Here is a 27,492-nt window from a genome sequence, read left to right on the forward strand (position 1 = left end):
TATGCGTAAAGACAAAACTATACATAGAAATATAAAATCTTTATTTTGCATGCATTACTATAGAAATACATCAACATGAATGAATTGTTCAAGTAGAATTAATCCTCTGAGTTTCAAGTGGAGGGAAGATGTTCCTCTGAAGTCTGTTGGGAAAACTGCAGGTCTACAGTGGTGAAGGGGTGAAGAGGTAAAGAACAGAAGGTCACTCACTAACAGAAATTCAATCAAGCTACGCCAAATTCCAGTTCACTAAACATGCCTGATTTTATCATCAAAATTCTCCCTGGGAAATTGGTGAAAGAGTCACAAAATGCCCTGTCTCGTAACGGACTGCATTTACAATACAGCTGAGAACAGAGATTAAACAAAACGCCAAAGACACCAAGAAAACATGAACATTAAAATTAGCCAAATAGCAAAATCAAGAGCTAAACTAAAAGCCTTAGGAATAAATACAGTACATGAAATCAAATGTAAAGCAAATAAATAAACAAAGGAAGAAAAAAATTATAACTTTGGGTAAAATAAGGTAAGATTAAATCTTAGATTTCCCCAAAGAATAAAACTGAGTGGAGCTTTAGATTGTTCTCGGTGTTATTCCATGTTGAAATTAACAGGCTCAGTAAAAGCAGTTGGCATCTGCAGTGTCATCCAGTATTTTGAGCGTGTTTGAAAATAAACTGGAATCTTACAATGCAAGAATGAAAAAGAACAATTGTGAATTAACATAATTACATTCTATCAGTTATATTTAAATATCCTCCTGTTTGTACCACATCAGACCCACTGTGTCTAAGAGTCCCATTGAGCTGAAATATAGGTAGCTGTATGTGTCACATTTAAATGATACTGATTGATGTTTGAGATGTAGGTGTTTTGCCTATTTAAATTCATCCTGACTCCTTTTCTGGAGGATTTGTTTTCCAGCCTCCTCACCTGCGTCTCTGTAGTTCACTCTGGTGAGGAAGAGGCCGTGAGCTGGGGCGGTCAGACCCTGTGGGAAGGCTAAAGAGTCCTGAGCCTCCAATATGTCCTTCAGCTGGGGCACTGACAGCGTCCCCTGGCCCACAGCCACCAGGGCCCCCGTCATCCTCCGTACCTGGAGCACAGAGCCAGAGCAACCACTCGAACGTGTACTGGGAATAACAGTCTCAGTAGGAATCTCTAGGACTTAAATAATAAGAACTCCTTACTTATGAATCATATTTTTCAAGCACCCCCAGCAGATGGCAACACAATCACACACACATTGTTAACAGAAATATAGAGAGAGATTTTAAAAGACATTTAAAGTGAACAAACCTGTCTGTAGAGAAAAGATCTGCTTCTGAAAGTCAGCTCCCAGAGTGGGATGTTCCTGAAAGAGAGAACAATGATATGTAAACACCATACACTGTACAGTGTATAGAGATGGACAACGTGACAGTGACCCACAAGTGAAGCCAACATGTCTTGATCACCACCTGGAATCCTGCCTCCTCCGTGTTAGTGGACAGGACCAAATTCAAAAGTCAAAGTACACATCAAATAATCGTTTTCTCAAAGATGGTTTGTTATTTTAGGTAGTTCATCACACTAAGGTTTGTTCAAGTGCTCAATCTTGTGAGTGTTTGAATTAGTTCTATAATAATATTAATAATATAATCATATTGATTATGCTATAAAAATGTGGGGAAACGTCATAATTGACCACTGACATGGATTGGTCGAACACGTGTATTGGCTCCATCCCCTGATCGCTACTGTGCAGACTCTGGCTCCAAATGTGCAAGATGGAAGCATTCCTATCCAGGATGTTTTGGCTTTAATTCTGGAAAGTGGGAGGAAGTGGAGATGCTTCGTCCATCTTTATACACGGTCTAAGGTATATACCAATATACATAATCATTTATAAATGTCTCGTTCATTCATATGTGACATCTGCACATTGGACAAAAGGTGCACAAAGGCTGTAAGACCTATATATATAATCCAATGTCTCTACAGGAGGAGCATGGGTCAGAATGACACCTGACTTTGGAGAAAAAAGTGACATAATAAAATTTAAATGTTAAAAAGATCTATTTTAGTGGACCTGGTAGGTACAATAAAAAAATAAACAATAAAAAGTCCGGGACCCTCCTGGTGCAAAGATTCCCTTTAATGTCACTCACTAAATACGCCACTGCAGCTTAGGCCCAACAGGATTATGTGTAATGCCATAGAAAATATGAATTGCTTTTCTTTTGCACCTTGACATTCAATTTTTCTTTTTTTTTAACTGACGTTTGTTATTTCACAGTTTAAGTCGCAGCAGCTTCCCCCCCCCCCAAAAAAAAAATCTGACTGAGTTGATATTTTGTGGGGAGAAAAGAGTGAAGTGAGCAAACAGGCTCGCAGGAGGAATTGGGTCAAATGCAAATTTGACTCAGCGCTCGCCGTCTGATTACAGTTGACATGTAAGGAGTGCACAGACAGATTTATACAGCTGTTAGCTCATGGACTCTGATGAGGGACAATCTGTTTAGCTGAGGCTGGGTCACGTGTTGCACAGTCACACACGTGTGCAGCTGTATTTGTGTGTCTCCTCTAACATTTCTTCCCATGGTAATAACAGGGCAGGAATATGTATCACTAAAAAACAAATACAAAATATTAACATGTGAGTGGATCTACTACACAGTGACAGCATGTCATTGTCATCCCGTATCACCATATACACACAGTATACTGGGACCATTTCATCCAAATCTCTGAACCACCTTTTGTTTGCCTGCAGCCCCACATCCCTGCAGTGGGATCTTAATACACACACAGGACTGAAACATTTTTCTGTGCATATTGTAAACAAGATTTCTACAAAGCTCAACCTTATTCAATTAAGTTTAGCTGCTGTACGTTTTTTTATCTATTACGAGTACGTGAAAATTTCATCCAGTATGTACAATAAGTCTCAATAAGTCTGTTTACATCTTATTTCAGTCTCCTGTTTTAATCCATATTTAATCCTTATTATTACATTTCTTTTTTCTGATTCTGTAATGGAAAATTATACCATTATACCACACTATATATTATCTCTGCTTATGCATGCTATTTCTGCTTGTGTAACTGCCAAGATGACATCAGAGCCACAAATCTGAGACTGTGCTGGTCTCCCCCCACCAAGACCTCAAAGAAGCCTTCAGCCTGTGTCTAGTCTTATCTCCTGGGATTTTACTATTCACTTAGTTCACACACATAGTTCACATACATACACACACACAGTTCACACACACACACACGCGCGCACACACAAGTGCGCACACGCGCACACGCACACACACGTAGTTCAACTCTTCACACACATATCTCTTCACTGCATCTGCATAAAAAGCACACGCCTATAACTGTTTCTTTGTCATTCCCTCTGCAGAATGCTCTTCGCATGCTGTATGATTGTCTGACCTTCCTTGAAAGGAATAAAGTATACTTAAAAGACTATTATTCATAAATCTCTTTATGTCAGAAGTCTCACCAGGTCAAATTTCCATCACAATTCCCACTTAGGAATCCATTGCATTCTTAATGACATTCGGGAGCTGGATGCAGTGTAATTTCCTTCTACTGTGCACTTGAGTGTGGTCTGAATTACAATAAAGTGAATCAGACCATCATCAGATATAAAAGCTAAATATTTGTAGCTCTGAGTACTTTTAATGTATTTATTCCCGTTAAACAATCCAAATTCTAAAAAAATCTAATTCACTTCCTAATGGCACATATTCCTGCCTATATTAAAAGCAACCTCTATGACATAAAGTCTTTTAATCTCTGTATTGGTACGTCTCCTGTCTACACACACATCATCATTTTGTCTGCACAAAATACATTTTCATAAATTCCGATATTTGACTCTTTAAATCATTTATCAAATAACAACAGCAACACTAAGTGTCTTCAGTCATGCAAGCTGCTCTAAGACTAGAGGTCAACACTGTAGGCCAAAATAAATCTACAACAACGTACTTGTACTGCCCTGAGATTCTGTTAAATGGTCCTATATAATAAAACTGATTTAGCGTGAATGCACAGTATGAATCCCACAGATCTCTGAAATGCAGCGCTGTTCACTTATGTATGACAATGAGATCAAGTATTTCTGCAGGTTTAAAATATCAATTTTTTCCCCCTGTGTTGAGTAGAGACCGGAGAAGTCCCACAGCTCCCTGTTTTAGGATCAAAAATTTAGTTCAACCTTTGGCTTCTCAATAATTCACTGCTCCGTTTCTTCCTGTTTTATCCCTTTTACTTAGAATAGTGACCCTCATGAAAAAGTAAACGTGCAGCTCAACTCGCTCGCCTTCTCTGAACCTGACTAACGTTAGCCCACATCTGGACGTTCATGGGAATTCTGCAGAGAAATGGTGAGAATGCAAGCACGGACACTAAAGTGCAGAACTCTATAGAACACATTATGGATCTGTAAGGCTGGCGCTCAGATTGTTAACGCACCACATCGTCGTGTCGGGGGTTATGGGACTGTGTGACATTTAGTTTGAGAGCTGCGGCCCATGTCCATCTCGTGAACCGTATTTATTTTAGGCATATGGATAATGAGCATGAAAATGGTATTGGGCATGCAGAGCGACCCCCTGGTGTGTGTCATCTCACAAACTCAGCCCACATGGTCCCCGTCTTAATCCCACCCCCACCCCCCATCTCTGCTATGGATAGGATATTGGATCTTATTTTAAGTATACCACCCTGCAACCACACAGAACATTAATCATCAAAAAGAGCTTCTACCTGTGGGCTCTAACATGTGTCGGGTTTACTTCTCCTATGATGCATCTCTTGCCGCTTAAATAGTAAAAACACGCATTTTGCAGTTTTGTGTGTAATATCAGTCAATGAAGTGCTAGCTGTTCTGAACCGGATGAGATTAGATGAGAATCTTTCTGACCTGTGATTCACCTGAGAACATCAAACCCATCAGTGCGTCTGACTGAAGCTTGAAAGGGAGATGTATTCTGGGCCGAACATGCAGCGCTGGCAGAGTGAAGCGACTGTAAATGATTCAAAAGTTCGACCAACTTCTTCAGCAGCAGTTGACGCAAGATTGAGAAACACAAGATTCAAGAGTGGAAAATGTATTATGTATGTAAATGTATTATGTACATGTATTATTTCTTAATTATTTTGTCCCTGATTTGAATAATCAGTTATCTGGTCACTGAGGCTGCAGACGGTCATGTGCTACCTCTGCTGCTCAGAGTTTCACGCTATCCCCCTGGATTTCACTCTGCAGTTGCAGGGCGACCAGCACGAGACACGAGACACATACAAATAAACTGAAGGTACAGCAGGTCGGTCTTAAGCTGATTTGCCATGTACTGCTACATAAAGTCTTTTAAAGGAATAGTTTGACACCATCTCGTGCACCGTATTTTCGGGCTAATACCATTTGAGAAGAAAGCTAAGCAAACAGACTGTTAGCTTAGCTTTGCATAAAGACTGGAAGTGGAAACAGCAAGACAACATGTAATTTGAGCTACAGAGGCTTTTGTCTGCAGATCTAGTTTGTATTGGACAGAACAGGTCCTGGCTGTTTTAACCATTTTCTCCTGGTACCAGTATTTATTGGAATGTAACCTGACCTGCAGCCAATTGTAGCTCAGCAGGAAAGCAAATGAAAGTATTACAACAACTACAATTTTGAATCTGTAAAGCGTTCTACAACATTCCCATTACATATTTTAAAGCTGCAACAATATTAACAATAGATACATTGACAGTGTGTAATGTAAAAGGGGGGTTGTTCATAGAGACTGAAACCCAGAAAATCTCCACCTATCTCAGCAGTTCCTCTCAGCTGACTAGACGCAGCAGTTTAGTGTCTTTCAGCTCATTGTTTTGGTTTTTGGCCTGAAGCGTTCACTCTCACTGCCAGAGGTGGAGGAGGTATGTAGATCCTTTACTCGAATAAAGTTACCAATACAGCAATCAAAACAACATTTATTATATAGTCTTAATATTTATTAAATTCTCATTTCAATTAAAGGTAAAAGTTCTGCATGGAAAAATTCCACTTAGATAAAAGTACAGAAAAATGTATTTCAAGTATTAAAGTATACATATCGATTTTGTCTGTTTGACAGATAATTCCTATACAGAGACTTTACAGCACTTAGAGCATGTGTACTTAGTTCAGCTCTCATGAGCATCCTTGCTACAGGAGTGACCATCGCAAAGTGGCAACAAATCTGCTGTTAATCAATGTGATCAGTTGTCCTTGAGTATAAAACCTACCTGTGGAAGTGTGCGTGTGAGAAAGAGCTTCCTGGCTGAACGTCGGCCACATCCAGCGTCTTGACGGGGCTTATAAGAGGCATGTCCAAGCTGACCGCCCTGAAGCTGTTGAAGTTGTGAGTCCCAACCATCAGGGCAGCAGCGTTGCGCATGGCTCCCACATCCAGCTCCCTGATAGCAGCCAGAATGAGGAGATACTTTACTTTAATAAGTGTTCGTGAAAAATGATGTTGATTCTTTGAGCGTTGAGAACAGACAACAGAGGACAACAGAGTTGTGATAATTCAACTTGGCCTGAAAGTGACCTGCCTCCGGATATAATTTATCAACAATTTGTGAGGCACAACCCCACATGAGGGAGCAGAGAGAGAGCGAGAGATAGACAGAGACAATCCAATCTGCATGTGTTTAGGAGGAAATACCTGGAGAAAACCCACGCAGACACAGGGAGAACATGCATACTCCACACAGAAGGACCCCGGCCGAACTAGGATTCAAACAGGGAAACTTCTGGCTGTGCTAACACCTGACAACCATGCCCCTTCTACTTAGTCCCTTAATTAATCATGTGTGTGTTTTGGGTGTAACATCCTGAATCAATCACAATGCCATCTCCTAAAAGCCAGATGTGCTTCCACCACTAACAATTGCACAACTGCTTTCACTGCATGGAGATGGGTGACATGAGCAATGGATGGGAAAAGTGTAAGATAGGGCAGATTGTGTTTAAAGTCACAGTGAACTTCTCTCTGTATTTAACCAGAACATGATCTTTCCCTCACCTAACCATGGACCCCAGGTAGACGAGCTAGGCACAGCTAACCACGACTGTGCCGGTTTCAGAGTGAGAATAATGCACTTCTGAAAAAAGAGTTTCTGGACTAAATTCAGCATTAAAATAAACAGTGGGGATGAGTATTTTTTGCAGTGTGAAGGATAAGGAGGGAGCGGCAGATCAAAGAGAGAACAGAGAGAAGCTGCTGAGGCAGAGACGCTCAGGGCTGGAGGGATGAGATGGATGCTGGAAACGAGAGAGAGAGAGAGAGAGAGAGAGAGAGAGGGATAACGAAGTAGAGACACCAGAGAGAGAAACGAGGGAGGAAAGGAAAAGGTTGGGAGAGGGAAAGAGAGAGTGGAAAAGAAAACCACACAGTCAGGGTAATGTGCGTGGGTGCTGTTCTGCATGTGTATAAGCCCGCAGCTTATCTTGCCCTACTTTTCCCCCCCAAAAAGTGAAGAGAAGACAAACGCTTCAGACGGTCGCTCTCTGAAGTGTCTCTGAACGCTCCCTCACGTCCAACCACGGCTAAAAGAACACTGTCCAGGCTGTGACACCCCGGCTCTTCCCCTCATTTTATACTCTGTCCATCCTCATCCCGCTCTCCCTCCTTTTCCCTTTGTTTGTTTTTAGGGTTGTTGAATCGCATAAAACACCCTGTTTGACTTGCCCTAATTTGCAGTTCCGGCACAGCACATGTGGATTATTCATGTGTTTAAATGTGCCATTGTTTCTGCAAGGCTTGGCATGAGCTTATTGAGGGTAAGTCTGTTGGTGTGTTTGTGTTTTTGTGTTTCGACTGCGGACGAAGAGAGGGGCGGATAACTCACGTGTTGCGGAGGGTCCAGCACATATCGTGATCTGTGAGGGGAAGCAGGGAGCGGTGGGAGACTCCCAGGGCGATCCGGTAGACGTAGGTCCGAGAGTCGGCACGAAAACGGGCATGGAAGTTGTTGGACACGCGGTGGGCATGGGTGATCCTAGAGGAGTAAGAAAAGAAGAGCAGTTAGGGTGAAAGCTACAATCCATTCAGGCACGATAAAACTTTAAACTCTGAAACTGTAATGAGCAGTAATTTCTAATTCATAGTATTCATTAATACAACATGCAGCTGATGCTCGGCATAAAAGTGTGCTGCTTTAGTATTGTGCTATGAAAAGCCACTGAAAAACAGAGACACTGATGTGGTGGATATTCACACAAAAACCACAAAACAAACTGGGTTTCAGACAGACTATTGTCTCCAGACACAGATGGTCTTAATACGAACATCTTGTCCTGCCAGCAAGGAAAAACTGTGCAGAAGTCATTGTCCAAAATGCCAATGTTGCATCTTCTTACACAAAAGCACGGCCGTTGTCAAAGTGCTGCCAAGAGCCCTGAAGAGCCAAAGGGCTTATGTCCACTCAGTTAGCATCACAACCGACTGAGAGGCCGAGGCTGTTTGAAGTGATTCCAGCAGGAGTGTGGACACTTCCAGTGGATCCACACGCACACGCACACGCACACGCACACACACACACACACACACACACACACACACACACACACACACACACACACAATAACTGTGAGGAATGTCACTGTGATTTCTGATCAAAGATCGACACATGGACTTGAATCACTCTTTATGATCTACTTTGTGCAAAGTGTTGCTGCCGGAACAAACAGATTTTCACAAAGGGTTTTGACAGAAATGGTTTGAAAAATGTATTTTGGTCGCGCTGTTATAGTGAGAAGATTCCAGTTCTGCTCATTGCTTCTGGTCCAACCAATGCAAAGTTTGTAAAAATGTGAAAATGCTAAATTGCTTACAGACTTCTAACAAGTCACACTGCACAGGGCAAGATATTCCTACAAATCACATTAGAAATGAGCCTCTCTTATTCTCTCAGCCTCACAAATGGAAGCTATAGCGCATGAAAATATTAAAATGTAAAATGTATTTTACAGAGTGAATCTAAATTCCCACTCTTTGTAGATATAGCATGCAATTATTATCCATCAATCCATCCATCCATTGTCTGCTTATCCTTTGAGGGTCACGTGAGGAGCTGGAGCCAATCCCAGCTGACATTGACATAATGTGTAAAGGCAGATACACCCTGGATGGGTCACCGGTCCATTTTCCAGACAGGGACTGGTTTGAAGCCAGTGCGTACTCAGGAACCAGTTCTTGGTATTGGCACTTTGGGATTCAACAGCCAAAAAAACCAACTCTTGACCAGAAAAACTGCTTAAACTCTGGCACCAACACTTTGCTGGTCTAAGAAAGAACGGCTTACATCAGGGGCTGAGGGCAGAATTATCATGACCAACAAGACCACGAAGACCAACCAAAACAGCCTGTGTCCTGTGTAGTCTCCAAAGAAGATTGAATAGTTTGAATCACTGCAGTAGTCCAAAGAGGAAACTTGACCCCATTCAGACCTGGAATTAACATGCATCCTGAGTGATCTGATCACAAGTGGTCAGCTCTAAGTTGAATGTAACCAAATGCGTCCTAAATGCGTTGTGAGATCCGATCCCTCTGACCACATTCGGAGGTTGACTGATACATGTGTCCACAATCTTTTTCGCTGTGTGAACGCAAATGCATCCTGGGCCACATACGACGGACCGCCTACTCAGCTGACATCCTCTGACGTGCAGAAACAAACAACCACTCACATTCACACCTATAAGCAATTTATTATTTTTTTATTATTTTAATTATTATTTTTAGGAATTTGAGAGGAAGCCCAGAGAAAACCAATCTTAAATGTAAAAAGAAAATCAAAGATCAGATATACACATCATATGTTTGTGCACATGCAAGTGCAGTCTGTGATGTGTGTGGTGTACACACAGTGAGAGAAACTGGGTTAGGTTTCCAGAGGAGGAGATTGGGTGTGACACGTGGCAGAGGAAACCCTTGTGTCTGCCACCAGCGCCGGCTCCAATGTGAAGTGACAGTCTTTGCCTGGCCCCCAAACCACCCACCCACACACACACACACACACATACAAATTTCATAAGCAGTATACAAAGCATGGCCTCCCACAACGAGGAACGGGGCCTTTGTTTGGCGTGGCTCCATTTTACTACTCAGCAGTTTCCCCTTATGGGAAAAGGGCTTTTCATTTTAGGCTAATTGAGGTTCATGTTCACTGAAAGAAAAGTAAGATGAGATGTTTTATTTCTATTAATCGTCTATGTTGTTATCTTGCTTTGTGTCTCTGTCTCGGGAGGTGGCAGTTCAAAGCTCCTGATTGATGCCGACACAAAAACTCCCTCATGTTGCATTCAAATTTCTCCATAGGTTTCACATAATGATGAATTCCATTTTGCCAGATGCGTGTGTGTGTGTGTGTGTGTGTGTGTGTGTGTGTGTGTGTGTGTGTGTGTGTGTGTGTGTGTGTGTGTGTGTGTGTGTGTGTGTGTGTGTGTGTGTGTGTGTGTGTGTGTGTGTATGAACGGATGCTACAGACCAAAAAGCAGAGCAGGGATCATCCTTTCTAACCTTCTCTCTGCAGGTTTAGGGATTAGCGGGATGCTGGGGGCTTCCCTTACCTCCCTCCTCTATTTCCTCTCTCTCACCGACTCTGATTCTCTCTATCCCTCAATCTCTGTCCTTTATCCTCTCTCATGCAGAAAAGCCTCCATCTAACTTTCACAAATTTAGCAGTCTCAGCCAAGTCGTAAGGAAGTGACTGTGGCTATGAATAAGCAAAAATGTCTGGTTTTAAATAATAGGAGGCTAAAACAAACACTATCAACCAGGATTTGTAATGTTCAAATATGTCCCTATTTCAAAAGACTCAACAAGTGACCTTATAGCATTTCGCTTGAGTTCTATGCTGTTAACTGCTTGACTAGATGTTGGGCTGAGACACACAGATCTACTGTTGTTCGTGATTTATTACAGGAGGCATGTCCTCATGCGGTACATTTGCGGTGCAAATTCATGTTTTCCTTTATGTAAATGGTCTGTATTTAAATAGCACTTTTCTAGTATTGATGACCAATACTTTATTTCCTCCTGGTGTCACAGTTCGACTAGTTCAGAACAGCCTCCTCCTGGTTTGATTACTGAGGTGGAATAGTTTAATGTGAAAACATGACAACACTACAGCTGCTTTCAGAAATAAGAACAGTTTGAGAACCATGACAACCAGATAACTAGGGACATCTATCCCTTTTCAAATTCGATGAGAGCAAATATTGCTGATTTTCTAGTGACACCTCTGTCTGAACTTATGACTTTACTTCAATAAAGTATTCAGAAATGTGTTGTTGTACGGTATGAGTGGCTCAGTAGCTGTGATGAAGGACTTGTTCATTATGTTAGTTTAGTAGTCACTTATTTGGCTGGCAGAGAGCAGCCAATCAGAGCCCTCATTATTGGTTCACCCACCATCATGCTTGTAATGTTTGTGAAGTTGTAGTTGCAGAGAAAAGTGAATATATCATATAATCGGATAAAGAGTTGACCACCCGTACTCTATCCATGCATACGTGTGTTCAGAAACAGAACCAAACACATAAACACCTGTTGTTATGAGTAAATCGGTTCTTACCTGATCTGTTCGGTTCCGAGGTGGAAATTCAGGGCCTCAACAAGAATGTCCTCAGTGAACGGAGCCTTGTTGTCTCTGCGCTGGAGGTCAAAGTGGGCGGAGTTACAGAGGGCGTGGACGCCTGTGTCTGTCCTGCTGGAGATCGACAGAGACACCGGGTTGATGGGCTTCAGCTTCCTTATGGCATCCTGCTCCCAAAAACAGAGAATTGTGGGGGAAAAAATAGAAGAATTGAAATCTTGTCAACTGTCAACATCACTGATGGATGTTTTTGTTTGTGTTCTGAGCAACATTGTTTACATACCTGCAGGCATTTCTGTTAATTGGCCAACCGATCTGATATAAATGGGCCAAACAAAACAATAGAAACTCCTTCCAGTACAATGCAGTGCAATTCAATAGCACCACAAACTGCAGCCTCCAAAATAAGGACTGAGTTCAATCAACACCTGAAAAACTGAAAAACCTTCACAAATTTAATACATGGCATTAAACTGAATTAGTTTTTACTAGGTGTGCCTCATAATAATAATAATAATATCATAATAGTCTTTATTTATAGCACTTCTCAAAACAAGCTTACAAAGTGCCTCACAAATAAAGACGTACATTTTTTTTTAAAGTCATAAAAGATTAAAAACATGAAACATGTGACAGAGTGTGACCACCCATTATACGAATAAAAACTAGAATTAGGTAAAATCAGGGAATGCGGTACGATACAAGTACTTATCAAGCTCTGATTCAAAGGAAGCTAGTGAGGACAATAATAATAAGTGGACAGTGGGTCAGCAACTGACATTATAGCTCACTCCTCACCAGGTCTGCTGGAAGAGAACCTATTACTCCACATTTAGCTTCTCTTCATTGGCTTGGGGTAAATGTTAGAATAGATTTTACTATGCTGACTTTTAAGGCCCGTTCTCGATTTGCACCTCAGTACATTTCAGATCTTTTGACACCATATGACCCCGGTCAAAACCTGAGGTCCTCTGCCAGGGTCCTCCTCACCATTCCACAGTCCCGGCTGAGGACCAGAGGTCACCGGGTCTTTTTCTGTCAGGGCTCCCACTCTTTGGGACAATCTCCCTGAGGAGATCAGTCTGGCAAACTTCTTATCCTCTTAAATCTCTCTTACAGACACATTTTTATAGGTGTGCTTTCTCCTACTTCAGATCTTACCAACTATTTGAATCATTGTGTAATGTTTCATGTGATCTTGTTTATACTCTTTTCTCATCTGTAACATTTGTTTTTATTGCTGTATCTGGGCTTTGTTTCTCTCTGATCTTCAAATAGCTTTTACATTTTTTCCTATTGTTTGCCTTGAATTTTTTTGTAAAGCACATTGTAACTGTGTTTGGAAAGGTGCTATATAAATAAAGTGTATTATCATAGATGGCCTGTCTCCAAGCACTTACGACTATAACAGCACACATGCACATGTAGCTGTTATGTATAATTATCATGGTATCACATGATAACATGGTATAAAACGACCTGCTCAGCTTACTGAATCCACTTTAGAGCAAAGCTCAATTAGATAATAGACACATAATGATTTCATAAGCTTGTTTAATCTTTACAGGACAAGTAACAAGGTGTATTTAAGGTTATGGCAGTATCATCATTTCATCCACACTCACCTCTAAATGGTCCTGGATGCCCTTCTTCCACAGCTGATGTGGAGGCACCTTCACTGCACCACTGCACAAACAATAACTACAGTTAAGTATGTTCACAAGGAGGCACGTTAACGTGTAATAACTGACCATGCAGTGAATCATACCTGTATCTGGATCCAATGTATTGAAAGAAGATGAGGTAACGTGTGCAGCAGTGCATGTTCTCTCCTGGTGTCTGTCACAAGGCTCCGTCATGTTGTTCTTGAACGCAGCAGTGGAACGTTACATTTCAAAATAAAAGCCATTTTTCATTGTCAAACTGTGCAGCTGTGTAGTTTTGGCGTGTGTGGAGGTCGACCTTTAAATAACTTTCACAACACAGCGTGGACACGAGAAACACTTCCGGCTCGGCTCGTGGTTGGATTTGTAGTCCGGAAGTAGAGTAGAGACTCCACTTGTAGGCTCAGCGCGGTAGAAAGGAATGATGAGGTTAGTGCATCACTTCAGTCACTACTTCAATGTTCAAGGTTTGTGTACAGACATCACAGTTCATCATTAGCCTACAATAAACCACAGAATGTGTGGTTTTAGGCGAAATGACTTCTATTTGTTCGTCCCCTTTTATTTGCGTCATACTCTACGTAGGGCGCGTGACCAGTTGTAAAACAGTCTGCCTTGAAACCCATTGAAGCTCGTAGTGCAGATGGATCAGTGGTGAGAAGACAACAGGCTCAACACAAGCAGCTCTGACAATCATCCTGTTATTATTTCATTTCTGACTGACACTGACACTGATGTCATATAAGATACAGGAGTCCGATTTCCTCCATTAAAGTCAATATTCAGAGATTCATCTTTGACTATAGCTCTGAAAGCCAACACATTTAAAGTTATCATTCAAAAATGTATTTATAAACATTTGCTGAAACTATGACTTAAAGTGAAATTTAGACAAAATGATTCAGAACGTTTCCCACACTGGGACGTGACACAATTCATCCACTAAGATTTAATTTTATTAGGCGAGGCAAGATTATTTTTTATAGCTTGTGCACATTTCATCAGCAAGGCCAATCAAAGTGCCTCGTGTAAGGTGTAAAAGGCCTCATGACAAATAGTAAACACAACGTAAGACAATACAAATAGGAAGCATTTAGAAATAAATTAAAAAGTAAAATACAAAAGAATTAAAATAAATATTTTTTATGTTGGATTGCACCTCTTTTCGCTGGCTGAGTTAAAATGTAGGCTACATATCATAATTTCAAATGTTCACAAACATCACGATATTGCTTGTCTTACTGTAAAGTTTGTACAGATAACTGATCATACATGTATGTAGTGTAGGCCTATATGGTGGTATAGCCCTACACTAGTTCCGGTAAACTGTCGGTTAACATTATGTAGGCTACACTGCTATATTTCAGTTTGCAGGTTAATTGTGTAATATGATTTATATATTTTTTAAATATATTTCAGGTTTAAAGTTATAAAATGTCTTCTTACTAACGAAGTTTATAGTAATCTATTGTTGTGAATGTTCTTCTTATTGTTGTTGTTGTTGTTGTTGTTCTTCTTCTTCTTCTTCTTCTTCTTCTTCTTCTTCTTCTTCTTCTTCTTCTTCTTCTTCTTATTATTATTATTACCACTGTTATTATTATTGCTACTTGTATGGAGTATTGCTTGTTGAGCCTATTCTAGGGTACATTCTATAAATAAACTGAATAAGATGAATGATTTATACATCATTCCATATTTCCGTCCTCCCCTGATTCCTCATGTTTGTCCGGAGTTGTGACAGCAGCCTGTAACTAGTGGGCGCTCTCCTCTCTCTTATCATCTCCCAGGCTGCAGGTTCGCCTCTCGCCTGTCTCGGCAGCAGAGGCAGTAGTGGAGTATATTGTGGTGTAGTAACCCGCCTGCTCGCATTTAGTGTCACGGTGCCACCGGGAGAGGGGCGACAGACCACTGCTGCTGTTGCTGCTGCTGTTGCTGCTGCGTACCGGGGTACACACCACCTCACCATCCTCAACAAGGATCCTCAACACCATCCGCTGCGGGCAATGACATTGGTGGACTGAAGTGGGAATACACGAGAACACGCAAACATGACGGTGGACTTTGAAGAATGTATTAAAGATTCCCCCAGATTCAGGTAAGGCGGCTTCTCTCATCACAGCGGTGCGCAAAAATGGCACACCTTCTTTTTACGCACGGTTTTTTTTTTTTTTGAGACGGGGGCTCAATGCGTCCTCTCAGCCAGAATTTGTGCGAGACATCAACAGGGTGAATGATACAAGATGTGTGTGAATTCATCCATGTGCTCAATGACCGGATGTCGTTCTTTATCTTTTGTCTATTTTGCTGTATTTGCTCAAATTTGAAGTCTTATTCCTTAGAATTTGTACATGTCGCGATTTGGTTGTTTTTGTGTTATTTTGTGATAGGCCTGTATTTGCTGGTAGTCACATGTGTGTCGGTGGTTCCATATGTGACTGTCTGATTTTCTTGGATGTGGCTTGTAGCTCAGTGCATGTGAGAGGAGGGACACTCAGTGCCTCGCACAGTGAGGATCCATTTTCCTCAGCGTTAATAACGTGATTTTTACGATGTCATGTCTTAATTAGCAATTTAATAAAGATCTATATTCTTGTGCACAGCCACATCTATACAACCCAGTCCATACAACACAAACAAGTGTTTAGGGATCATTCTGTGTGTGAGGGTGTTGCAGCAGCATGGCACACAGGTTGGGTGCAGTCTTCTCATTCGTTCATAGAGGAGGCCATGCAGCCACACACTGTGTCTCTGTGGTAGCAGACAGGAGAGGAGATGTCCTTGCAGCAGCAGCAGCAGCAGCAGTATAGTACTGATGGTGGTGGTGGTCTGGCTGACAGGCAGCAGGCAGCAGGGAGAGGAGTATGCTCTCTCTCTAGGGATGGAGCTGGTATCCTGGGCACAAATCCAGCCGCTCTGTCCCTCGCCTGCTGCCCACTGGAGGGTTGTAGTTACACTCAGTCCACGTGCCAGTCTGGCTGCACTCCTGTGCAGGCCGATGGGGAAACCAGCAGTGGAGATTCTGACAGCATCCAGGCCAGGGATCCCCTGTTAATTATGTCAGATAGTTGGGTGGCAGATATGTGCTCAGTGTGTCGCATAGAAGGAGCAGAGTGATAATACATCAGAGACAGTGTTTGTGGTTACTTGTTTGATTCTTCTGTTTCTCATTTTGTTGCTTCCCTCTTCCTCTCTCTGTCACACGACTTCTCTTGCTTGTTGAGCATTTTGCACGACCACAGACAAACACACAGCCAGTGATTTGAGTAAGCAAGCAGACAGTGGCAAACAAGGAAGAGACTGAGTGAGTCAGCCATTCAGTTTGTTCCTTAAATCCCTTCTCACTCCTTGAATGGCTGAGATGGAAGGTCACAGGAAGAGACAGAGAATCAGAGCACATTTATACACTTCCCTCTTTTTATCGCCTGGATCACTTTCCCATGATCTTTAGAGCGATGCTATTTGGAAAATTCCACCACTGATAAAATGAAGTGGATGGGAAAATAAAATGTTGCATAATAGTGTGATTACGATTTGGTGACGGCAAACTACTAATTAGACTTAACGTCAGTCTTTCCAGGCCAATGTCCCGTCCTTCCACCAAGTTTCATGGAAATCTGTTCAGTAGCTTTTGTTCAATCCTGCAAATACAAAAAAAACTCAACCCACTTCGGCGGAGGTAGTTATTTTTAAGACTTTGTGATCACCTGACTGAAAGAAGTTTCTGAATCAAGACAACGCAGTGTGTGTTCAAAAGAGAGTCTGTCCTCAAGGTTTACACAGGCAGCCTAAAGAATGGCGTTTTTTTACATGAACATTTATTTCAAAAACTGGAGCCGGTCTGCTGTCAGTGTGCCAGGTAATTAAATGCAGTCCTGCCTGTCTTCCCACACATGGTGCTGAAACAGCTCCCCCACACCCTCTCACTGCAGGTCCAAACTTGTGCCAGTGCTGTAAGTGTGTGTGTGCATGACTGGGTGAACATGAAAGAATATTTAAGGTATGCCTGAGTATCTCTTTCACACACTTTTTTCATTCTCTTCCTCACTTTTTTTCTGTTCACTAAACTCTTTTGTTTTCCTCACCACTCTGTCTTTTATTCAGCAGTCACCTGCTACTCTCATTCATCCTGTAACAAAAGATCAGATGACGCGTGTGCACCTGCCCGTAGTTGTTGGTAAATGGTTGCAATCTGATTCCCATGAGACACAAAGATTTTTACCGCCACCAGTTTAGTTTTCTGCTTGTCCACACTGGTAGTTCCTAGATATTATCATTATTATGGTTTCATTGTGATGACGGAGCAGAGCTGTGGTTGCACAAGTTCTCAACAAGGTCCTTATTATAAACTGAAACCCATTGACTTGAATAGATTTTGATAAGCAGTGCTGGGCATAGCACATGACTCATTGTTTTACTCATCCAATATAAACCAAGTGTAGCCTTTTGCTTTTCAATTAAATAACCTTATAGTTACTGGTCTAGTGATCCTAAAGCAAAATATTGCATTATCCTTATTTTATTAATGTTTTGTTATTTTCATTCACTGTGCTATAATGGTATAAGTATTAATATGCACATGTGGGATTGAGCTGTTGCCTAGCAACTGCTCCTATAAGGGAGACAAATGAGCACAGGCAGAGAAGAGAAGAGAAAATGTAAGAATGGGAGAGAAGATGGGTGATTTGAAAAGACAGCAACATTATATTTGAATTTACCATAAAGGGAATAATTTCATTGTGATGACTAAGTGTTGTCGATAAGAATTTGTTGACTTCTTTACGCTCAACACTTAATATGAGAAGGTTGTTATTTTCTGTTTTGATATATTTGTAAAAGTGAAGTGATCAGCAGTGTAAATAGATAAATAAGCAAAGTGTAGTTTTGTATTACCTGCATGTTGAACTCCTCACTGCCTGATAATTTTTAATATTTCATTGTGATATACATCAAAACGGAATGAAAACTCAGATATTGCCTCCAGCCACAGTTGTCTGAGGTCAATGAGTGTAGGTGTTAACTGATGTGGAGAACCAGCTGCACCTGTCTGCCTCTCTCTGTCAGTTTCCTCTGTCTGTCTCTGTCCCACCCTCCCACTGTGTACATGCAGCATCCGGCGAAACAGACAGGTTGTGTAAGTTACTCAACGAGATCCAGAAGGTGACAGGAAGGATCAGACAGGCAAGGCATAGAGTTGTTATTGTGCGGTGCTCAGAGTCAGTACTGAAACACAATAGGGTTGATTCACAACAACACTAACATGTTCAGATAAAGCAAAACCAGTGTCCATGTAGAGTGTAATCAGTAATCATTAGTGGTCAGTCATTTCCAATAGGACAGTGTTACAATCACTAACCTGTAGATCTGCACTTGAAAGCTGCCAAACCCGCACGCTGGCTTCTTATGATGACAAAATAATCTCTTAGTATTTGTTTTTCATTTCATACTCAGAGAATGCATAACTCCTACAAGTCTGAATGAATTGAATGGGTTCATCCTTGGGTCGAGCCCAGAGACTGTATGTAAAGATAGACGATATGACAGCTTCCCAAAAGTGAAGCCAAACCTTAACCACCACCTGGTGGCTGGCTGCAGTTTAGGTCATAAGGCCGGCCTCCTCCATGTTAGTAGATGGGTCATGGACCAAACAAAAAAGTTAGATACACTTTTAATAAATTTGGTCTCTGTCATTTGAGGTAGTTCTTATCACATTGATGTTTGCTCAAGTGTTTTTCTGGTAAGTTTGGTTTTAATTAGTTATTTGATGCTGTAAAAACTGGGTGAAATATCATGATTGACAGCTGAGACTGACTAGTCAAGTACATGTATAAGTATATGATACTGTGGCTCCATCCCCGATCACTGAGCAGACTCCAAATGCACGAGATCTAGTGTATTCTGGATATTTTAGTTTCATTTCTGGATAGTGGAAGTGGAGACTTGCATCCATTTTTATATGCCGTCTATGGTCATGCCCCTATCCCTTCGCAAAATTTCATGTAAATCGTTTTATTAGTTTTTGAGTAGCCCTGCTGAGAGACAGATGGACAAGTGGCAATTAAAAACATAACCTCCCTGGTAGAGGTAGTAATAAATGTTGGTGGATGTTTAAATATTTTATTTATCTAATCTTATCTCAGCAGCACGGTTTCCAACCCAGAAGTAATTTTCTGTTTGTTTTCTTTTGCAGCGTGTGAGATCAGCTTTACTCAGGCGTTTAGCTCCTCTGTGGGTGCTAAGGTGACCTTCAGGGGAAAAAACTGATGAGAGGTCACAACCTGTCAGCGTTTTTAATAGAGGTGGCTCTCTAACCCCATATTCTGTGGGAAATGTAAACAAACTAGAGCTTATTATGTTGACTGAACCAAATTGGTCTTTTTTCCCCTTCCCTTCCTCTTCACTTAAATAACAAACAAGGTGTGATTCCTCACGCTGTTTCCCCAGCTCCATTTAGTTGTGCTGTGCTCCATATTAAGTTAACATAAACCCTCTTACTATGAAATTAATTTTAATGAAGAGAGAGTGAAGAATGTCTGGAGTTTATATAGGCCTACAGTAATGGGTAAACCAAGATAAAAGATTTGAAAGCGCTTCATAACAAGAGGCTCTCGGTCCTTTTAGTCCTTATTCCTGGTTCCCTGCATTATTTTAAAAGCACGTCTCCGTTTATTGACAGATTAAAGTGCCATTTGATGCTCCAGATATCCGTCTGGCGCCCTGGTTTCTTTTAACTGTCTGGGGTTTTTATTCCCTTACCTGCATCATCATCACCTGCAATCCTTTTTTTTTTACACATGTCATAAACTCGGTTGTCAAAGATAATGGATTCCGTTTCGGTTAAATCGCCTGTGAAATATGTAAATATCCAACACCGCGCTGCTGTTTCTAGTCAGGGGAGGGGAAGTGGACTTGTCGTTGCCATGGGTGATCAGTTGCTTTCATGGGCATGGCGACTGCATATCCTCCTGCCTCGCTCCAGGATGCAGGGGGAGACTAATATCTGTCCACTTCATCGCAGGGCCACGCACAGCTGTTTGCGGCGTGTGCCAGCAGGCGGGTGTGTGTGCCAGCAGAGAGGGTGAAGGTGTATTTACTTGCAGCGTAAAATAGAACGGCACACGATGACCTTCAGAGAGTGTGGATGGTTTTACAGTAGATAATAAATTGCATTAAAGTGATGAACCAAATTAGCTGTTGCCAGAGAAGGTTGACGCTGACGTCCTGTGTGTTTTACTGACGTGATGATGCTTGGAAAGCTTCCCGGGCTGGAGACAATGACGTATGAAGTGCCAGCTTTCAACTATACACACCCGGTGTCCTTATCAGTTTGTCTTTTACTCATTTTTGGAGAAAACCTCTTTCAGAGCCACACCGTGACCCACTGAACTTCACCAAAAATAGATCCGAGTCTACAACATCCTCTGCAAAACGTTTAGAAAGATTCCAGACCACTCACATTAAGTTGCTAATGTCAAGACACTCATTCCCAACCACTCTCCCTAATGCACCCATGTACACAGGAGATGTGCTCTCTCTCGGCAAGAGAACGACCCCACAGGCCTGGAATCCCGATCCTCTTACCCTCCATATATGGAGGTTGTCTCCATCCGTTGCAAAGCTTTTTTTTAGTTATTGTAAAGATGAAATTGCTCTGCTTGAGGATTCGTTCTTTTCTTTAAACCGCTCAGACCCAGACTTTACATCAGTGTTGGAAAATGCATCATAAACTTCAAACAAATCTCTGACATTTGGCCCTAATCTTGAGGGATTTGCCCCCTAAGCAATAGATTTTTTTTTTCTTCAAAGGTATAGAGAGGTCAAACAATTTATTTACGCTCCCACACATGGGGTTTAATATCTCTACGGTGGCTCTAATGGATGAGCAGAAGTATTAAATTTATTAAATCTGGACATTGGCGCTGACAGAAAATAATGTAAAGAATTGCTAGATTAATTTTGTAGCATTATTTTTGCTACATTGTCAATATAATGTAAATTACAGTTTATAAATGGACACAACGACAATGTTGTCTAGACTATTGAATTTGAGCAGATTGAATATAGTTATTAAATACTGGACACTTAAATTCTCTATATGAATCTGTAATCCATGGAAATGATATGGTTCACACAATTTATTTGATATTCAGACCAAACAAATATAAGGAAAATAATTCTAGCATAAAATGTTTAGTGATGTTTAACTTTAACATACATAGAACATTCTGATGCTTATAGGTTTAAATTTTTATAGCTATTATTTATGTCTGTATATCTACAGTATAATAAAACAACTTTCTAACACAGTAACTAACCCTATAACATTTTTTTTTTAATGTTAAACTGTTGAAAGGCTTTGTCCCTCCTTGTGCTAAATCTATTTGTTACAGTATGATGCAGTTGTTTTAGATTACTTCAAGTCTAATAGTTGCACACACTGGGAAAAAAGCTTTCAAAGCTGGATCTACAGTAGATGGAGGATCGGGTTGATACGCTGCTTCGTTTTTGCTAAACTCCTGATGAGGTTAGTGGTGAACTCAGTAAATGTCCTTCTCCACAGGAAAGCATCACTTTAACCTCTAATTTACCTTTTAAACTCTCTTGACCTACAAATGTCACAATAAGACAATGTAGAACATCAGGGCTTTAAAAATATCTTGACATTTCCCATCAGTTTGCATGAATATTTCAGTTCCCCCTGTGTGTGTGAGAGAGGCCTTGCTGGAAACACGTCTGTCACGTGTAAAGCGTGAAACATTGTGGTTACTGGATATGGTCGTATTGGTGCTGCAGCATCTGTGCTGCATATTTACAGATTTGTGTTGTTCTCTTTCTCCTGAACAAAGACTATCCACTGTTGAAAGTGGATGGAGCAGGTGAACAGAGGGCAGCCCCACCCTTGTTTTTCCTGTATGGGTGCATTGAGTTGATGCCCCTAGATAATGAAATGATGTCAGACTACATGAGCGCACCACTTCAGTGAATTAGAGCCAAACTAAGTGGCTAAAAAACGAGGCCTGCGTCCCTGCTCACATGCATCTCACATGAGCTTGGGTTCTTACCAATAAACAGGATATGAATCCTTAATCCAGTGGCATCACTCATACAGGAGCCTGACACAGATGTCAAAAGAATAATGACTATACCCAACATGAAGATCATGTAAGAAAAGGTGTTTCACTGGCAGTCAGTGGTGATTGATTGAATTAGCATTAATAATTTGTAATAGCTGCACATAGATCAAGGATAGTTTTGTCATGAGCGCAGTTGTTGAGTTGTTTTTGGAAGCTGAAGCTGTTACAGCCAGTAGATCAGAATAATCATGGAGCAATTAAATGGAGAAACGTATTATCTCTAATGCCACTGCACGGTGTACCAGACTGTGCCATATAATTTACGGCAAGGCTGCTAGTGTGTTTACTAGTTGAGCCTGAATATGACATCATTTAGCATAATATCATAATTACCTTTACCAGATCTTACCTGGGAACCATAATAGAATCAGAAACGGCTTGACCTGTTCTGGGGTTAGATAAAAAAAACATCAAGATAGATGATTTACTTTCTGTTATCTGAATTTTAATGTGACAATCCACATGCTCTTACTAAATCTTTTTTCCAGGGGATAGTGGATATGAGCACAGTAATGAAGCCTGCATGTGCTTTCTATCAGCTCTCATTGTCCTTATCTGGTTGTGCCACACAAGCATGGTGTGTGTGTCTGCTGGCTAGCATGTAGGCTAATCATATTCCTGTCGCTGCTGGCATGTCAGGCGTATGCAGTAGCTTGATGTGCTCATGAGAGAACATCAGTCCAGCACGTGGACACTTCCACCGAGTCCACGGTGCAGCAGATTTTCTGCCGCTGTGCTGCACGTGCTGCCGGGGGACTTAGTGTAGGACCCATTTATGAAATAGGATTATCAGTAACCACACTCTCTGATTAAATCAACTGGATAGCCTACACACCCTATTACAGCTCACACACTATCAGCCTCTTACCCTGAGAACCTCAATACAATTTTACCATCCCATTCAGCGGTGGTGCGCAGGATAATGTAGAACTGCAGATATTGGTCCAACACAAATAAGTCTAAGTGCAGTTCAAACGACATGTGCTGCTTCAGTGTGCTGCACAGGCTGGATTCCTGCCCTTATTTGTTCAAGATCAGGTGCCACGTAATATATATGTTTTTATCTATAATATCAATCTGACCTTTATACTGTGAAGCTTGGGTTATTTTAAGACCTGATGGTATACGCTGATGTCACACATCACATGAAGATACTGAAACCACAGTGCAGTAGTCTGGTGATTTTTCAAACAAAGACAGTGTTTGTAATAGATTAGATATTAGAAGTAGCTATTATTTTTAACTTCAAAAACGAACTATGTCACAACCATAGACTGTTAAAAGCTGTGTGATGTTTCTCCACTTCATCTCACTGTGTGGAGCCAAAATATCTGAATGATGTCATCTTACGCCAGTGACGTCTCTCACTTATTTGCCATATATTTTGCCTTTTTCTTTCGTCCATCGACTAACATGGAGGAGGCTGGGTTTATGACTAAACATATAGGCAATTAACATCCTAAAAAGTTGTGCTCCCACTAAAGCACCAATCTCACTGCTTCAACATGACAAAGACCGGCCACGCCCAGTTACAGTTACTAAGCTTTAATTGGACAATCAATTTTTCAAGGCAGGGAGCGAACAGACACTTTATTATAACAACTGTAATTCATCTGTGTCTCCTTTAGTTTTCTGTTCATAGCGCAGTGATTGATGTCTAGGTAGACTAAAGGGTAATGGGCAGTTTCTCCTAATTAAAGTAATGACTTTGTCAATAAAGACAAGATCATCAAGAGCACCGTGCACTCTGAAGGGAGCCTGTATACCCTTAACATTACTCACCAGTCAATGCAGTTCCAATTCAAGGACATGAGACTGTGTGGAGAGGAGGCTCCGTTTGAAATGACCTCATTGGAAAACAGAACAAGGTGAGCTGTGGATTGTGGCAGATGTAGAAGTCCGACCTCTGACAACGTGATGCTCGGATCAAATTGGATTCTTATCACGAACAACAGGAATGAAAAATATGGGACAGTTTGAACCGTCTCACCTCTCTCCTGCTGTCTCACAGTTCATTGTATACAACCTCTCTCACTGCTGTTACTCAGATCAGGATTTGATAGTTTGTTTTGTCTTCTTTTCTTCTTCCAAGACCCGTTGAAAGTCGAATCAGAACAATTAAGTAAATTGCCTGCATCTTGTTCCTTGGCAGCTCTCTTCATCTTTGTTTGTCTATCCTTGAGTGTCATGACCATTTTAAACCCTTTTCAGACTTTATGTTTTGTCATAACCACTGACACACAAACAAAGAGGGTTGACTTTTGGTTAAGACGTGAAGAGGTTAAGCGCTCATAATGGAAGCCATGTCTGAACTATGAACCCCAAAATTTGCTGTTGAGAGTTCACTCCACAGGAAGTCATTAAATCTCACAGGGGGAAAGAAACAGGACTAGCCGGTATGTAATATGTGGAATGCATCTGTGGTGGCCAGACCTCAGACCTCACTGCCACACTTTTAGGCATGCATGCATGTATGCACACATAAAAAGCTGTTAAAACATTTAGCAGCATGTGTGTTCGCACGTGTGTTACAAAACAGTAAATTGCTGGTATGTATGCAGCATGGGCTGCTTTAGTGTGACTTTATACGGTTGTGTTCTGCAGTAGAGAAAGGAACAATCACCTAATGGTTTCCTCAAACTGCAGTAGAGTGCATCCCCCATATGAAACCACATTTAAATTCACTAGATCCGGTTTTCTATTTGGATCTGCACCAAATAGCACACTCATAAATATCAGTCCCCTAAACATGCCAAAAAAATGTCCACCAAGATCCATGAATTATTCTCCCAGATGATGAGTTCTTTCCTGACTCATACCACATCCAAGTATCTTGGTAATCTGTCCAGTAGTTGTTTGTGTAATCCTGCTAACTATCCGACAAACAAACGCAGATGGGCACTCTGAGGCCACATACAGCCGCCAAGGCAAATGCCCTTTCTTGCCATATCAAAGCAGTGTTTCCCATTAGACTGTGCCAGTCCGCTAAAATTCTAGTTTGTCCTGCCACAGGTTTGAGTTTTTGCTCCTTTGTGGCATTGTACAGCCGTGTGCAGCACTGTTTGCCACGTGTTCACGCTATCGCCCATAAAGTTCTTACTGTCCACGCAGACAGTCAGACCTCACAGTTTCAGCTGCAGTTGTGTGCGTACCTGTATGTCGTATTCAATCCATTTCTCTCTCTCTCTCATACGAGAACTTGCCTTTCACTCTCTAATCTGTGTACCTGTCACTCTGAATCTGCTGCTGCAGAGAAAGGAAAACCAAATTCCTCGATCTGCCCATTTATTCGGATCTGTACCAAAATTTAATGGACTGACCCATGCCCCATAGCGGCAAGTTTAGAGGTAATCTGTCAAGCAGTTTTTGTGTAATCCTGCAAATTAACACACAAACGAACGCAGATGAAAACATACATGTAACCTCCTTGGCGATGGGTAATCAAAAGGTATTCAGTAGAACATGGTGTCTGCAAAAACCCAGACCTTTCAAGTTCTTGGTGGCTTTTTGTTTGTTTTGGATTTTTCAAATGCAACTTTGCATTTCTTTATACAGTAGAGTTGAAAGATCAGGAAACAGTTCCTCATCCTGAAGCATTTCTTGGTCAGAGTAAACCATTCCATGAAATACCAACTGCAGTGCTCATTGCTTACACCCAGCTCAGGGCAGGGAAAAGCCCATTCCACAAGACCATCTCTCCATCACAAACACACACATTCTTCTGTCTTTAATGTGTGTAGTATTCCAGATTAGGGATCGTCATAGAAATCCCTGCCTCTGATGCTGGTATGACAAACCATTGTGTTCCAGTAAAAAGGAGACATTGGGCAAGAAGTGGATATTTGTCACCTACACACTGTGGGAATTACTTTACAGGATGTTGCTAAACCGTGCTCGCCTTCAAAAATCACCCAACTGGTTTAACCAAGTGGTAAAGAAAAGACAGGAAGAGAAAAGGAGTGAATGGTCTTTTGTCAACATTTGTCATCCCTCTTTACTCTCAGTGATTCTCTCTCTCACTGCAGCACTTCGTCTTTCTTTTGACATTTATCCAACCTGTTTTTTACCTCTTTACCTCTCATCCTCCTCTTCCCACGCGTTTGCTTTTCTCCTCCGGTCCATTGTTGCAGATGTGGGATGGATATGAATCAGTGTCAGGGCTGCAGCAGCGAGGCGGATTGGGTTTCAGTAGATTACCTGAGTCTGTCTGTTTTCAAACTGAATGTGGAGTGGAGGGGTGATGGATGACTGGCATGTTAGCGGAAATAATTGTTGGACAGACGTTCGTAGGAGAGATGGAGCGCAGAGACACAACAGTGGGTGGACTGGATGGATAAACGGACTCAGAGGTGTGGACTTAAAGACAGAGGAACGGAAGACGGAAAGTGGAGAAAGATTAATGGTCTCCATCGTTACTGCGGTGCGATCCTGTCTTGATATTTCACAGATTTATTCGGCGAATGCGTCACGAGTTACATTATCTTCCAGGCACCTATATAAGCATGAACTAAAACCCACATGAAAAGATTTCCCAGCAAAAGGAAGTGTGAGAGGACGGCGCTGGAGGCGAGCAGAGGAAGTGGACAGCTGTCTTGTCAAATGGCAGCCGCTGCTCGGACACAGTTTCCCTGAGGTGACAAATTAAATAGTCATGGGGTTTACTCTGGCTCGCAGACGACAAGAAGAGATGGTGTGTGTGTGTGTGTGTGTGTGTGCATGCTGACTCTCACTCTCTCACATCTGGGATCCAGTCGAGCAGCTGGTTCCGATTTGGCCCAACTTTCTCTGCCTTTGTTTTAGTTCTGCTCTCTCTCTCTCAGTATTGTGCATTCCGGTTTTTCTTTACATCCTATTATTATTTTCAGCTCCTATATGTTGTTTCTCTCCCCCCCCTGTTTATTCTTGTGCCTTTTCCAACTCTCTCAGTCTGTCTCTCGTCCTCCACCCACGTTCCTGTCGCCCCGGGCACCATGTGATGCTGTGTGGAGGAGGATGGACCAGATTGCATCAGAATTTTGGACCACTGACTTTCACTTCCGGTGTCTTGAACACCACCACCACTCACCCAC

At 41.6% G+C, this 27,492-nt stretch overlaps 2 protein-coding genes across 6 annotated transcripts in view; one reads left to right on the forward strand and one right to left on the reverse strand.

The window, feature by feature from the left end:
• Positions 1 to 24: 24 nt before the first annotated feature.
• On the reverse strand, positions 25 to 13,825 carry pusl1 (pseudouridine synthase like 1). Its single transcript, XM_034585577.1, has 8 exons — positions 13,397 to 13,825; positions 13,254 to 13,314; positions 11,608 to 11,795; positions 7,879 to 8,028; positions 6,271 to 6,441; positions 1,303 to 1,357; positions 937 to 1,099; positions 25 to 163 (listed from the first exon to the last, which is right to left on the reverse strand). The coding sequence occupies exons 1-8, from the start codon at positions 13,450 to 13,452 to the stop codon at positions 114 to 116; spliced, it is 894 nt and encodes a 297-aa protein (XP_034441468.1). The 5' UTR covers positions 13,453 to 13,825; the 3' UTR covers positions 25 to 113.
• A 1,259-nt stretch (positions 13,826 to 15,084) lies between these two features.
• The window catches only part of LOC117761558 (arf-GAP with coiled-coil, ANK repeat and PH domain-containing protein 3-like), a 57,329-nt gene continuing 44,921 nt past the window's right edge, over positions 15,085 to 27,492 (forward strand). For 3 of the 5 annotated variants that reach the window (XM_034585568.1, XM_034585570.1, XM_034585571.1), the window contains exon 1: positions 15,086 to 15,387. In XM_034585568.1, coding sequence (XP_034441459.1) covers positions 15,341 to 15,387 — 47 coding nt within the window. In that variant the 5' untranslated portion in view covers positions 15,086 to 15,340. Of the gene's footprint in view, positions 15,388 to 27,492 lie in introns of all 5 variants that reach the window. The other 2 variants (XM_034585572.1, XM_034585569.1) reach the window with 1 other exon arrangement.

The sequence above is a fragment of the Hippoglossus hippoglossus genome, chromosome 5, assembly GCF_009819705.1.
Source record: "Hippoglossus hippoglossus isolate fHipHip1 chromosome 5, fHipHip1.pri, whole genome shotgun sequence".
NCBI classification, from domain to species: Eukaryota; Metazoa; Chordata; class Actinopteri; order Pleuronectiformes; family Pleuronectidae; genus Hippoglossus; species Hippoglossus hippoglossus.